Source organism: Rhinolophus ferrumequinum, chromosome 19, assembly GCF_004115265.2.
Source record: "Rhinolophus ferrumequinum isolate MPI-CBG mRhiFer1 chromosome 19, mRhiFer1_v1.p, whole genome shotgun sequence".
Lineage (NCBI taxonomy): Eukaryota > Metazoa > Chordata > Mammalia > Chiroptera > Rhinolophidae > Rhinolophus > Rhinolophus ferrumequinum.
The window spans coordinates 56,872,228-56,886,129 of record NC_046302.1 but is presented as its reverse complement, the minus strand read 5'-3'; the positions used below and the strand labels follow the sequence as shown (position 1 = coordinate 56,886,129).

At 44.7% G+C, this 13,902-nt stretch overlaps 1 protein-coding gene across 5 annotated transcripts in view; it reads left to right on the top strand.

Moving 5' to 3' along the window:
* Positions 1-13,902, top strand: part of FBXO15 (F-box protein 15) — a 46,238-nt gene that overhangs the window by 29,198 nt on the left and 3,138 nt on the right. For 4 of the 5 annotated variants that reach the window (XM_033135630.1, XM_033135626.1, XM_033135629.1 and 1 more), the window contains one exon: positions 10,370-10,494. In XM_033135630.1, coding sequence (XP_032991521.1) covers positions 10,370-10,494 — 125 coding nt within the window. Of the gene's footprint in view, positions 1-10,369; positions 10,495-11,068; positions 11,706-13,902 lie in introns of those variants that run through there. The other variant, XM_033135631.1, reaches the window with a different exon arrangement.

Genomic DNA, 13,902 nt, shown 5'->3' with positions numbered 1-13,902 from the left:
TTAACTAAAAGATCTGTAGACTCAACTATGCAGGGACCACAAATAATCGAAGGATTTGAGCCATGTTTACATTCAGACAGAACTCTCCCAGAGGAGCATTCGGAGTGAGTGCCAGCCAGCTGATGCTCTCTGCCTCACGGTCAGAGTATTTTCTCGGAACAAAATACCCCTTTGTTCTATTTTCTTAACTCTGTCTTGTGTTCTTTGCTACAAGGTCTTTGGGTTTTTTTAAAAAAATAAAATACATATTACTAAAATCAAACCAGGAGACCCAGGTTAACTGTTGGTGCGTGGGGTGAGATTCCCAAGTCACAGGGGCTGGTCACACCCGAGCTGCCTGATGGGAGACACTCAAGGGTTTCTAGCTCCCGGCAGTGCGGTCCTGGTCCACACAGAGCCACGGCTGAGGCTCTTGGCTTTGGATTGCAGCACGATCTGGGGGCTCGGTTCCTGGCGTGGTGACACCCACACTGCCCTTCCAGGTCCCAGCAGGGCTGCTGTGGCGTGTCAGGAGAAGCCTCGGTCCTCATTTCCTAACATACTGTCCTACTAGAGTGCCTACGTTATTCCCCCTCAGCCAGCCACTGGTCAGGGGATAGGACTGTCTGCCTCTGAGCCTACCTGCCAGTCACTTAAGAGGATCTGTGGCTTTTCTTCTCTCCCTGAAGGTTCCTTTGACTTGCTCCTTGGACGTTTGTCGGATTCCTCCCCCAAGAACTGGGGAGTTTTGTCTCCTTGTATTTGTATGTATTCTGCCACTTTGACAAGTCATGGCTGCATTAAGGACTTTTGGAAGGGGATCCCAATGATCTGTTTTCAAAAAAGTTGTGATCCCTGAACCTGTGCGTATTTGCTACCTGTTTCTTAGTGTGTTGCCACTATAATTAGGCTGAAAGGAAGGTTAGGTGAAGATATATTTTGTCATCTGAATTGGATTTATGAGAAGTAAGACGGAGGGGAGGATAAACAGACAAGGAAATACTGAACGAGTAATTTGCAAATGAAAACTTGAGGTAAGCTTATAAAAGTGCCTTGTGGGTTTTCTGTTCTTTTGGAAATGTGGATGGACTGTTGGCCTTGGGTCCCCAAGACCAACCCTGAACCCCAGCTCAGTGAACCGCTGGAGGATCATAGGACTCAGGATAGAGTTGGCTGAGATTCATGACGGTGAGAGGGGGCAGAGCGGGGTTGGCAAAGGGACAGGTGCATGAGGTGATGTCCAAGGGAATCAAGCACAAGCTCCAAGAGCTCTGTCCCAGGGGAGTCACACAGGATGTGCTTATTGCTCCCGGAATGAGTTGTGAGAACACGTGTGAAATGTTATGTGCCTGCGAAGCTCGTCAGGGACTCAGCGCCCAGGGATTTTCCTGGGGGCTGGTCATACTGGTGCCCTCTGCGGGGTACTATCCAGAGTGCAGACTCCCGGAAGGAAGATGATTGTAGACCACCTGTTGGCACGGAGCATGGAGGTGCCCTCATCAGGTAGGAGCGGGTCCACGTCCCCAGATGCTGGCAGGGGCCACCCTTGCAAGCAGGCCGTCTTGAGAACAGACAGCCAAGGCCTGCTGTCGTAACTGTTTTCTGCACAGAGGTTCCATGAACACTTGGCTAAGAGAATGGGGCAGCCTCTGAAGGAGCAGACCGGAAATAGTCTGGTTGTGTCCTAGAAGTGTAAACAGAACTTGAAAAAGGGCGTGATCAGTGATGCAAAGGAGGAAGGAGTGTGCATTTTGATCTTTGCATCAAACTAATTATTACCAATTTCAGAAGCTGAAGGAGAAAGGTTTTGCGTAGTACACTGTGTTGTAGTCTTTTTATCAGGACTGAGAGGGAGAACAGAGAAGCATAAAAGAAAGGTTTTTTTTACGTAACAGAGTGTGCTGCTTCTGCCATTTGACTTTTCATTGGCGTTGTTATAAAAATGCATTTAGAAACTAACATCTTGTTCTTATTTTGTGGTTTGAAATTCTGAATTATAGAAGTTTATACAGAAGCAAATAAAAATCACCCAGGGACAACGATTGTTTATAATTTTGTTCCATTTTTAGATTTTATCTGTGGACCATATTATGGGAAGTGTCTGCTTTTCCCCCGTATAATTACATTGTCAGCATTTTCCCATGTCAGTGAGTGGTCTCTGAAAATTTGATTTGAAAAGTTGTATGACATTCCATTGTTTGGTTTGATCATGATTTATTGACCCGTTCGCTCAATGATGGTCTCCATTTTTCATGACTGTAGCACTATTATGAGCATTACTTTGAAAAATCTTTGATGATTTGAGAGGTGAAAGTGACGTCTGTTTTAAATTTGCATATGTCTTTGAAAGTTAGGTTGACTGTTTAAAAACCAGTTGATGATAGCAGAGGTTCATAGTTATCACGCGGCCATCACATGGGCTGTTTCAGGGGCATCTTCCTCGGGCCCAGCGTCAGTACCACCTCCCACAGGCGTGTGGCCCTGGGCAGCCAGCGTCCTCATTCGCAGAGTGCAGTAACATCACCTACCTTACAAGGTCCCCGAGGACTAAAGTGGGGCAATCAGGAGTGTCTCCAGGACGCTGGGCATGTGTTGCTGCTCTTGTCATTATTTTTACAGTTCTTTTCTAACTGAATTTCTAAATGTTTCTGTTCGATGGATTCCATTGTTTTAAATGCTTACAGCATTTTTACGACTTACATTCTTGGCAAATATTTCCTCCATTTTGTCTTTTGCCTTTTAACTTGTATACGAGTATGTTGTTTTGGATCACTCGGGCGGTGTTTTTCATTGTATGTAAACCCATGCTTCCTTTTGATTCACATGAAAATTCTGCACAGCCTGCAGACTCCATCCATACCCTTCCCTCTCGGCAGTCTTTCTCTCTGTTGAGGATCAGCTCCCTTTCTGCTTGTGTCCTGACCAGACGGGATGTTTCAAGCTTTACCTGTGTGTTTTGTTATGAAAATACATGTCCCTCCCCAAATATGAAATTTCTTACTAATGAACTTTTACCAAAGATTTCTCAGTTTTTGTCATCCATGTATTATTTTAGATGTATTTAATAATTACTTGGCCAGATTTTAAAATATTTCATTTGGATTTTGATCAGATTTCTATGAAGTGTGTACACTCATTTGGAAGGAATTGGTATGTTTTTGTTGAGGGGTTTGGACTGTCTCCATTGATTTCAGTTTCCTCCACGGCCTTTGGGAGAAATGTTCCTTATGTCGACCCTGTACCGTCCTCCAGTCACTGATGCTGCACGTTCGCGTTGCGTGGTGACTAATTCTTTCAGATTGTTTCCATTATGTTTGGTAGATTTCTTCTCTGTCCTGTAGAGTTTTGCAATATGTTTTCCATTAAAATACTGATTAAATGATAAATATTCAGTGCTTACTCTGTAAGACGTAATAGAAAGTGTTGAGGGGATAAAAAGAAGTTGTGGGCCTCAGGAACTTCTTTCTTCCTGTCCAAAACAGGGTTGTCAAGTCCTTAGCAGCACAAGCTGATAAGGCCAGGTAACCTTCTCTAAGAAAGTCCTTTAGAGTGTCATCGTTTCTTTCCGATATTTTTCACATACAGTGTATTATCTCATTTTTAATGTTGCGACTCTAAAAACAGATGACTGTTTTTGTTCCCTCTGTTCCTTGATACTAATTACTTTCTGTGTTTCTAGGTCAGCATCTTCTCTCTAAGCATTTATCATAACAGGGAGCCATTAGAAACAGTGCAGTCCCGTCTGGGTGGTGATTACCTAGAGAAATTAGAACAGAGAATTCCTTATGGCATCTTCATCATTGATTGTTAGTTCATTTTTCCTGCTTCGTGCATCTGGTGACCCATGAAAACTCAGCATTACAAACCTCTGTTCACGGGCCAGGAGTTCCCAGTAACCATGTACTGGGTCAGAACACATCAGGAGTAGGTGGTACTTCATGTGTAGGCACGACAGGCTGCATGATTTGTGGGGCCCAGTGTGAAGTGCAGCCACAGGGCTCCTCGTGAGAACAGGAGTGAGAGTTTCACACTGGTGACAGCAGAGCAGTCAGCCGCCAGGCGCCTCTGCGGCTCACAGGCTGTGTCCCTGGGGCTGCCTCTGCTGTGACATGGGACACGCAAGGAGGAGCTTCATGGTTCTGGAGTCCTTCAGGTGAGCCTTTCCCATCTTTACTTGCATTTCTGGCCTCTGGCTTCTGTTTGAGATTGGACCTCAGATTTCGATTTGTTCTTTTCGGTGATTTGAATTCTTGTAATCATTCAAAAGGAAGGATATGATATTTTTATTTTCTTTAGGTTTTGGTAACAGAGCACTGCTCACCTTGATGTTGTTTTTCTAACTTCTTGAATAATCAGCAGTTCTTTGGGGACAATTGTAAATGCGTGTCCCCTGGGGCTGTCCTTTCCAAGACTCCCCGCCCTGTCCCGCGCCCTCGTCTCATCGCATCTCCGTGGCTCTGGTCGGGTCGTGAATCGTCCCTGACTTGGTCCTGGGGCCAGGACAAGGGGATTCTGAGTTTCTGAGCCTCCCTTTGCCCACCTGAAGCACGGGGCTGACCTCCCTGGGTGTGTTTCTCGGAGGAACACTGGACAATGCTCAGCAAGAGAAGCAGGACAGGTGTTGGAGGGCACAAATAACCACATACTGTGCCCGTAAACGTCTTCAGAAGGACTAGTCTAGAAAAAATAATTTATGCTCAAAGGCATGGAAAAGAGAGCTGGGTCTTGTGAAAATACCAATCTGAACATTTAAATAAATCAATAGAAAAAGCGATTTTCAAACACAATTGAATTAATGAACAGTGAATTTTTAAAGAGTCTAAGTACATACTTTATTGTCTGTAAAATCAAGGTAGTTGTCACCAGTATCAGAAACAATACCACCAGCAAATGTAGACTTCTAGGGTCCAGTTAATATGAAAGAAGTAGACACCCTGTGGCTCACGAGATTATAGGAGATTTTATTGGTGTCATCACATCCACCAAGCCTGAACTGGGGACAGAAATTTCCTAAAGAATTGGAAGTTCTATTTTTTCAGTCTCTCACCAATACAGCTCCAGTTCATTTGACGTTTGCAACTTGTATAACAAACAAAAAGGGAAGAGAGAGTTCTGATCCTTATGCTCAGAGACCACCTCTCTTTGATATTCCGTGATCTATGTCTACATATAGCTACGTAAATTTCACGTAGCTCAGGGGTTTGGAAAACAAGAGAGGCATCTGAAGATAATTAGCTGAGAAAAAGAGGAAAGCCGTGCTGTATGTGCCTTGAGGAGATTTATGTTGGACACCTCATAACATAAATATTATAAATACTCATAACAGAAATGGGGAAATACTAAAGATTTTTCTATCCGTAAGAGTTAGTGCCGATTCTGTTTGATCATCAGAGTCTATACTATCTGGTTATTAATTATTCCTCTGCAGTATCAGGTCTCTGCAACTGTAAAATGTTAATATTCTGGCAAATATTTTTGAGTTTATAAGGTCTCCCTATCTTTTTACCCAAGATTTACACACACCTCAGCGTGGCTACTGATGTCTGTCCCATTTATTCGTGTGTTACTGAGTTGGTCTCTCAGATGGCGACCTCGGGTTCTATCCCATTCAATTTCCCCAGTGAAATTGGGTTTATCTCTTCAGTTAAACTGTGTTCTGTGTTTCCTGCTTCAGGCAGTTCTGATCTAATTTAACCCCCTCCCTTCTTCGTTGTTTGCCTTAGGAAAATCAGTCAGTCAGGCAGTCCTCCCCACATGCTTTATTTCCCAACTTTTCTGTGTTCTCTTTATGAGGCAGCAAAATGAACTCTAATCATAGCTGAGAAATGAGAAATGTTATTAGAAGCCATTAACATACCGTAGAAGACGTGACCTCTATTCCCAAAAAGTGTAGGTTACTTGAGGAAATAGATCTAACACGCAGAAACAGTGCAGTATAATTAAATGTTAAAGCGTGTGCAGTAGGGTTTAGAAAAGGACAAGATTAGTGGAGGTAGAAGGGTGAGTGCGGATCTGGGGACACAGATTTGGGGCTTGCCCAGTTATAGGTTGGGTAGGAAAGGAGCAGCCAGTGCAGTAAGCAGAAGGGCCATTGCAGGAAGGTTGACCCAGCTAGCAGCTCACCCGTCCTGAGTACCAGTTCTTCTGTAACTTATTATTTTGATATAGTTTCCAACTTAGGAAAAATTGCAAGACTAGTATAAGAACTTCCACATTGTTTTTCTGATTTTTTTTCACCCTAGATTAGTTTCGCTTGTTCTAGAACTTCATGTAAATGGGATCATGCAGTATGTGCTCTTGTTCCTGGATTCTTTCACTGTGCTCTTTTACGTCCAGACTCTTCTTTTAGCAAAATGTCTTTGTGTTTCAGCTGTCCTGTTGCAGCATTGTTAGTCATTCCTAATTGTGATGAGTAGTATTCCATTGACTGAATATGCCACAATTTGCTCACCCATTTCCCTGTTGATGGACATGAAATATGGTTTATTTTCTGTTTTGGGCTGTTATAAGTAAAGCTGCTATAGAATTGTTGTGAAAGTCTCTTCTTACGGACACATGCTCTCATTTTTCTTGGCTAAATACCTAGAACTGGAATTGTTGGGTCTTATTGTAGGTTTATGTATTAAAATTTTTTTTTATGTATAAGAAAATTTTATGTGTAAGAAATTGCTAATTATTTTTTTAGATTTTTTTTTTTTTTTTTTAAACAATGGTTGCACCATTTACACTCCCATCATCAACGTATGAGTTCTGGTTGTCCCATATCCTGACCAACATTTGATGTGATTCGTCTTTTATTTTAGTTGATCTTCTGTGTGGTGGTAGTGGTACCTTATGGTGGTTTTGGTTTTCATTTTCTGAAGGTCAGTTATGTTAAACACTTCTTCATGTGCTTATTAGTCATTTGCATACCTTCTTTTTGAAGTATCTCTTAATTCTTTTGCCTTTGTAAAAAAATGAGTTGTTTATCTCTTTATTTCTGAATTGTAGATGTTCTTTATGTATTGTGGATGCCAGTCCTTTGTCAGATAGATTGGGAAATATTTTTAGCCAGTCTGTGGCTTACTTATTCATTGTTTTAATGATATCTCTTAATGAGCAGAAGTTTCTCATTTTGATGAAATCTATCACTTGTAAAAATTTATGGTCATTGTTTTCTTTTTTCTATATTAAAAGCTTGTTGTGCCCCAGGTTACAGAAATATCCTTTATTCCAGTTGTATTATAGTTTTAGTGTTTACATTTTAGGTCTATGATCCATCCCTAATTAATTTTTGTATAAAGTATGAGAGTTGAGGTTCATTTTAGTTTCCCATGTGGATAGTAAGTTGTTTTTTTTTTTTTGCACCATTTGTGAAAAGACTTTGTTTTCTCATTGCATTATTTTGATATCTTTGTCAAAAGTCAGTTGCTTGTAACAGTGTTGTTTTCTTTCTGAATGCCTTTATTCTATTCTGTTTCTCTATTCGTGGGTCTTTATAGCAAGTGCCATACTGTCTTGATCACTGTAGCTCTACAGTAAGCTTTGAAGTCAACTTTTTCCTTCTTTTCAAGATTGTGTGGCTGTTTTAGGTCCTTACTATTTCCGTATGAATTTTAGAATCATTTTGTCAAGTTTAATTATTTATTTATTAATTCTGATTATTTATAAATTACTTATTTAAATGCCTGCTGGGATTATGATTGAGATTACATTAAATCTATAGATCAATATGGGTAAGTGGATATCTTCATAGTATTGAACCTTGCAGTCCATGAACATGGTACATCTCTACTTTCTGCTTAGCTGTATACTGGCTCTTTAGATAGAATATTTTGTTGAGATAATGCTTATAAGGTGTTTAGCACACTTAGCCTGGTATATGTAATAAAATATCTGTAATGTTAATATTTATTCTTAGTTCCATTCCTCTTCACAAAGGCTTATAAAGTCCTTTCTATTTGTGTCCTTATTTTCCTCAGCGTGGAGCTTGACTATGGTTGCACAGCTACTGAGTGGCTGGGCAGGGTTTACAATGAGGTCTTTGCAACTCTCCAGGCCATGCTTTAAGTGCCTGTCCCTGGAAGCTAAAGGCAGTGAGCGTCGAATGGCATTTCTACGTTTTGGGGATGGTCTTATATATTGATAGGTTAAGGTTAAGATTTTTTCTGAATGGTTTAAGAAACACAGGACTTCACTAAGGATACGTTTGCTCACAGCCAAGGAATCCAGGTCCCTCTTGACTTAGTTATAATGCAGGTTGGGAACGGGCAATAGTGAGTGTGGGACTCACAAATGGAGAAATTACCAAACATTTTGGGGAGCTGTAAATGATTCCCCAGCATATTTTGCCTGCTCATTTATAGATTTTTTCCTATTGGCCATAATATGAAAGCACAATTTCATGAGAATTTAAACCCATATTATGAACTCTCAGCACTTAAACTAATAGGTGATTGGTTTCCCTTTTTTGTGTGTTCTCTTCGATTACAACATGGACTCAACTCAGAGCAAGGTTTGAATCGTGTCTTTACCACTTATCAGCAGTACGACATTGGACAAGGTGCTGTCCACCTCTGTGTGCCCAGTTTTCTCCCCCGTGGGTCCAGAAAACTCGCATGCCTAATGAATAGTGTTATCTAAGGTGTTCGTGTCAGTCTTTGCAGCTGCTATACAAAGTGCTTGCCGCCATGCCTGGTGTACAGTTTAAATACACGTGCACACATACATTCTGGGTGCCCGTTGTTTAAATGTGGAAAGAGCGTTACCTTTTTAAAAATCTTGTAGAAATAGTGGTTACAGAGGGTTGCTGGAAAGGGCTCTGACCTTTTCCGACACTGCAGATGTCATAGTAGTTGTTCTAAGGGGGCATATCTGGTAATGACAGAATAACGGCAGCCCCTGCTTCCTGCCGAGATTCGTGCTCATTAGCTCAGACAGTTGCTGTTGAGATGTTATTGGCTGTTGTACTTTGGGGCCCGATTTTTGCAATGTCCTCAGGACAAGCCACATGGACAATGAAATGCCGGTTTTCTGGCCGGCACCGTCCAGCTGCCAGCACGCATGCCCGCCTGGGCCGTGGCCAGTCGGAGGCCTCTTGCTTTTGCACATGGCTGTGCAGTAATACGGAGCCGCATCTGGTCCACTCAGATTGTCATTACTGTGCCCCCTCGGAGCCCTCCCTCTTCCCGCGGAACCAGAGCGCTGTTGCCGGGGAGGGTCAGTGTCGTTTGGCATTCACTCCTGCACCGACGGGGAGGAGGGAAGCTTCACAGTTCCTGCTAATTACTCGGTAGCCTCTGTCCTTGGAATAAAAGCGAACCTGGGCAATGGCTGTGTGTAGCCCAGGCTGAGCGCGCCCTCCTGCAGGGCCCCAAGCGCTCGCTCTCTAATGGGGGCTGTCACTTACAGTGCCTTGTGTCACAGAACAGGCCGCTGGCTCTGGCTGGGGGAACCCTGGTTTGAATCTTCTGGCTACACTTAAGTGAGAACACCATATAGAATTTCTAGAATAGGGCTTTGGCTGCCACGGCAGCTTAGCTTTGGTTTTACTTTGTCCCGTGAAATAACCAACCTAGGGTCAAAACACATTTGCTCTTCTCTATCCTTCTTCCATCTGCGTTGCCCCGTGACTTACATCTTACCTTTGTTCAGGTGTCGCTCTCTGAGGAGGTCTTTGATTCGAGCGAAGGTGCTATCGGTCGCTTTTCGGGACGTGTGCACGTGGTTGTGTGAAGCGTAGCTGTACGGAAGGCGCCCCATCACAAGAGCCTTGAAAGGCGGGTGTGCCTGGGCTGTGCTGGGCCCTGCGTGGCGAGGTTGCTCTTAGCTGCGCGCTGGTCAGAATGGGGGGGGGCAGGGCCTCTGCTCTCAAGCTGTTGGTGAGCATGTGCGAGGAGTCCGACCCATTTATAAGCGTGTGCAGCGATGTTTCCTTCACGTGCGCCCATGCTGAGCTGCTCCCAAACCCCTCCTTCCTCCGACATCTCTCTCCGTGCTCCCTCACGTTCAGTGTCCCTTCCTGGGCCCTTTCCTGGGGTCTGCTTTCTTCGGTTCCCCAGTTCTGGCTTTCCGCTTTTCACTGCTGTTAGCTTAACACATCAGCAGAACCTTTGCCTCCTTAGCTGCTCTCTACCAGTGATGGGGTGGGTGGGAGTCCAGCTTCCTGCCATCCTCTCCCTGACTCGCCTTTGGGATCACTTTTCCAGAGCTCCCCCTCATTTCTCTGTCTCTGGGGTGCAGGTGCGTGGCCCTGCCCTCAAGCTAGGCGCCGGTTAGCTCTGGCAGTGTCCCCCTCCGTCAGTGACTCTGGGCCTTGCAGATGAGCCATCCTTTATGGAGCGGCAAACCTGAAGAGGCTCAGCTTGTCCTGCCATGGTTATAGTAATTGAAAACTATTAAATCTTTTCAGGACATATTGAAAATGGATATGCGAAGCTCATTGTGATCCATTTTAAAAATAACACAGAACACCTTCCTCTTGTTGGAAAAGTTGGCCTCTCCTGGAGAACTGATGTTTTTGATGGCTGTATAAAGGTAACTTGTTTTCTTTTCTTAAAGTAACCTGGTTTCTGTAGAATAAAAATGTCTGTTGATGCACGTGTGTGATGCAGCTTTTACAGTCCTGGATTTCCTGTGCTGGCGTCTGGAGGGGTATGTGTGTCCGCAGCCATTGGCAGTCAGGTGATTCGTCCCTCAGATGCTTCCTGAGGACCTTCTGTTTTCCGTGGAGAGCGGCGGAGGCAGGGGCGTGCCACAGCAGGCTGGGCAGCGTTGGTGGCACCGGCACTGCACAGCTCGGGGCCCCTCTGTCTGTTCGTTTTGTGGCTTGGACCAGGCAAAGAAGCATTTGCTCAAAATGTCTTAATTACTTACCCACCAATTTAAAACTTATTGCAGTTATGACTTCCAGGACACAGTCATTTCCTTGAACAGTTAAACCAGTTTATACCCCTATCAAAAATTAGCCTGTGGATGGGAGAGTTGGTTTAGTGGTTGGCAATTGGTGGCAGGGGGAGGAAGAGGGAGAGGACGTGGGATGTTGTGACATGGTTTCATTTTCTTCTGGGATTTTGTGCTCACGGCTGCCCCTGGTTTGGTTACTCCCCAGCTTTTTTGTGTGGGATGAATAGGATCTTCATATTGAGGGGGACCCATGTCCTGTGAACGCAGGACCCTCCAGTGACGTGGCTTTTCTTTGCCACACGGGTCTGCACCCCTGTCAGAACCATCAGTCATGAGGACTGAGGCCACAGACAGTGAGACCACTGAGCGTTAGAAGGACTTACCTATCCCCAAGGACACTTGCTGCTTGAATAGCACTGAATCCCGCGCAGCTGGAAATCCACGTGGAACTTGAGACTCCCCCCAAACTTAATTCCTCATAGCCTGCTGGTGGCTGGAAGCCTTACGGATCACGTGACGGTCAGTTACCATGTATCTTGTATGTTACATGTGTCTTATCCTGCGTTCTTACAATAAAGTAGGCCAGACAGAAGAAAATGTTACGAAGAACATCTAAAGGAAAGTACATCTACAGTATTTATTGGAGATAACCCACGTATAGGTGGACGTGTGCGGTCCCAGCCCGGCTGTTCAGGTCAGCTGTGTCAACTCTCCGGCCACTTGCTGGTTGGTATAATGAGATATTTTGTTCTGTTTGCATGTAAGCAAATATTTAAATTTTGGTAAAGATTATGTTTGTTGCACACAAAAGAATGTTCAAGACCACAGACCTGACCTTTCAAAAATGGATTTAGATGGGTCTTATAAAAATATGCACTGAAATGGAACATTGAAATAAAAATAGACTGTGAGGGTCAGCATAATTAAAAAAATCATTGTTCTGTCTTTTCGGGTAGTTGAGAGCAGGATGAGAGCTGTTCCTTAGTTCTCAAAGGGAAATGTAGTAATTATACCGAGAAACAAAGCTTCTTTCTGGCTCCAATCATTAAAAACACAGTCCCCAGTGGGCGGATATGTAGGGCAGACTGAGCCACAGAATGGGCCACTGCTCAGTAGCGTTTAGCAGCAAAAGGCAGTGACAGATTTCTTCCAGCAGCTCTCAGAGACGGTGGTTGAGGGTAGGGCTTCAGTACGAACTACAGCGTGGTTCTGTATGGTGCTGAACCAGTGTGACTCATGCTTGCAGGTTTCTACCAGAACGGCTGGCTCTAAACCCAGGATTTCGAGTCATGAAATGCGGGAATGGACTGCGTGTCCCCTGGACAGTGTTCCCTCGAAACCCTTCTCTCAGGTGGGCTTTGGGTGGAGGTGAGAGTTGCTGCAGAGTGCGCGCCCTCTCCCTGGGCCCTGGCCAGTTTGCATGGTGCTGCCGGTAATTTTGGGTTCAGTATTAAGACTGAAATGTCTTTCGAGTTCCCAGAGAACAGAAGTCAGGCCGGGGTGCCATGTCCCTAATCTTTGCCCTGCAGTCAGGAGTTTACCTGACCCCCCCCTCACCCCCACGTTCATGGAAACTAAACTGTACTAAGAATCAGTTTCAAGGAGTTAAAAACTCTTTATAAGCAAGGGCATGTGATAGAACAAGTTTCCTAGGAACATATAATTATTAAAAACCAACCAACAAAGAACCTTGCTTCTCCTGGAAATTGTAGAACCGCCTCCCAAAAGGAGTCTCCTAGTGACTGTCTCGTACAACGCTTGTCAGAGCCCAGATCAGTGAGAAAGCGCGTCATCCACACCTGTGATTCTGGTCACAAGGACAGACGGCGAGGGAGTGACATGCATAATGATGACAGATGGATGGCCGCCTGCCGCATCACATTGTCTGAAGTGATTCGAGGTCAGGAAGGCATCTCTGAGGCCCCCCTGGCTTACTGTTCCCAGGAGCGGCTTCGTCAGAGGAGCCCAGATGCTGGGGTCCCCAGCCAACGCTCCCTGGCACGGAGGTCATTCAGATGGGATGTTGCTATAGCTTCAGCGCCTGGAGTCTTAACTTCAACAGCTCATAATTTTGTATGGGAGATTATTCAACATAAAAAATCACATGATAAGCAAATCCTTCTTTTCCTGTTTTCCTTAAGCCAGGTTATGATGTCAGATACACGTAGAGATGCTTACCGGCTGAGGTGTCAGTAGTGAACCCATGCAGTCGCCCGGTGACTGGTTACCGCACTATTTCACTGTTGTTTGGAACAGCTAAGCTCGCCTTCAGTCTTCAGTTTAATTCAAAATAAAATGCTCTCCTGCTCTGTCTGCTCTCAGTTCCTATCAGAAGTGCTGATTGGTGGGGATTCTTTTGTTAGGCTCCTATGTGGAGCTTGGCCTCAGTTTTAATTTAAGCTGGGTGTTTCAGTATGTCCAACTCCGGTTTACTCTCTGCTACGAGTTGAGTTCAGTAGAACCGCCGATGGGTGTGTCACAGGGTCAGCTTGTTGCTGTGGTGGTGCCCCTCCCCCCAGAAGAAAGATGCTTTGGCCAGTTTGCTGATGAGTACTGCCACGGAATGGGTGATAACAGGCGATGGTGCCTGCAAAATCCACACCTTTAAAGGAATATGGTGTTCCCGTGGGTGCCAGCGCTGCGTTCTTCCCAGACGCCGAATTTTGAATCTGGCAGAATTCACTGGTAAGTGGGGTGCAGCTGAGAAAAACCGACTTACTACTCCAGGGACTAGAGTTCTGCTTCCTGCTTCGGGGTGAGCATTGTAGAAGGTCTGGCCCAGGGAGACTGATGTAGGAAAACATATTGGAAACAGCTCTCTCGAGGAGAAAGATGGAGAGAGTGAGTGGTAGAAGGTTTGTGGGCAGTTGTAAAGCACACACCCCTGCCTTACCTCCCCTGTCCCCCAAGGACAGAAGTGATTTGCTATGGAAAAGGAGATAGCTCAGGACGAGGAAGGCGCGCGGTCCGGAAGAAAGGAGGAGATGGCCTCTGCCCTGTGACACGGGATTGGGTGCCTGCTGAGGCTGGAGGCAGGTT